At 68.5% G+C, this 359-nt stretch overlaps 1 protein-coding gene across 1 annotated transcript in view; it reads left to right on the top strand.

Annotated features, from left to right (window-relative positions):
* Positions 1-5: 5 nt before the first annotated feature.
* The window catches only part of TSPAN33 (tetraspanin 33), a gene marked incomplete at its 5' end in the record, with an annotated part of 1,385 nt that continues 1,031 nt past the window's right edge, over positions 6-359 (top strand). Inside the window, one exon of the mRNA XM_008950067.1 lies at positions 6-92. Within this exon, the coding sequence (XP_008948315.1) occupies positions 6-92 (87 nt within the window). The remainder of the gene's footprint in view (positions 93-359) is intronic.

Genomic DNA, 359 nt, shown 5'->3' with positions numbered 1-359 from the left:
CGCAGAACATGTACTTCAACTGCAGTGCCACCAACCCCAGCCGGGAGCGCTGCTCCGTCCCCTTCTCCTGCTGCCTGCCCAACGCCGACGAGGTGAGGACACGGTGTCCTGGGCAGGGGGGACCCCGGGTGGCCTTTGGGGGGCCCACGGCTTTGCACCTCTCCTCCCACTCCTTGGGGCTGAGCCCGGAGCCCCCTCCCCTTGAGAGGGAACTGAGCTCCACCAGCAACGCGTGGGACCCCACGCTGCACTCCGGGTTGGAGGACCTCCAGCTGGGGTTGGGGTGAACTCCCCCTGCGTGGGGGGCTCCTGCCACCCCCAGCTGTTGTCCCTTTTGTGGGCTGGGGGGTGTCTGGGGA

This window comes from Merops nubicus, unplaced genomic scaffold (assembly GCF_000691845.1).
Source record: "Merops nubicus isolate BGI_N331 unplaced genomic scaffold, ASM69184v1 scaffold32011, whole genome shotgun sequence".
Classification (NCBI taxonomy): domain Eukaryota; kingdom Metazoa; phylum Chordata; class Aves; order Coraciiformes; family Meropidae; genus Merops; species Merops nubicus.
This window is presented reverse-complemented; position numbering and strand designations above follow the sequence as displayed.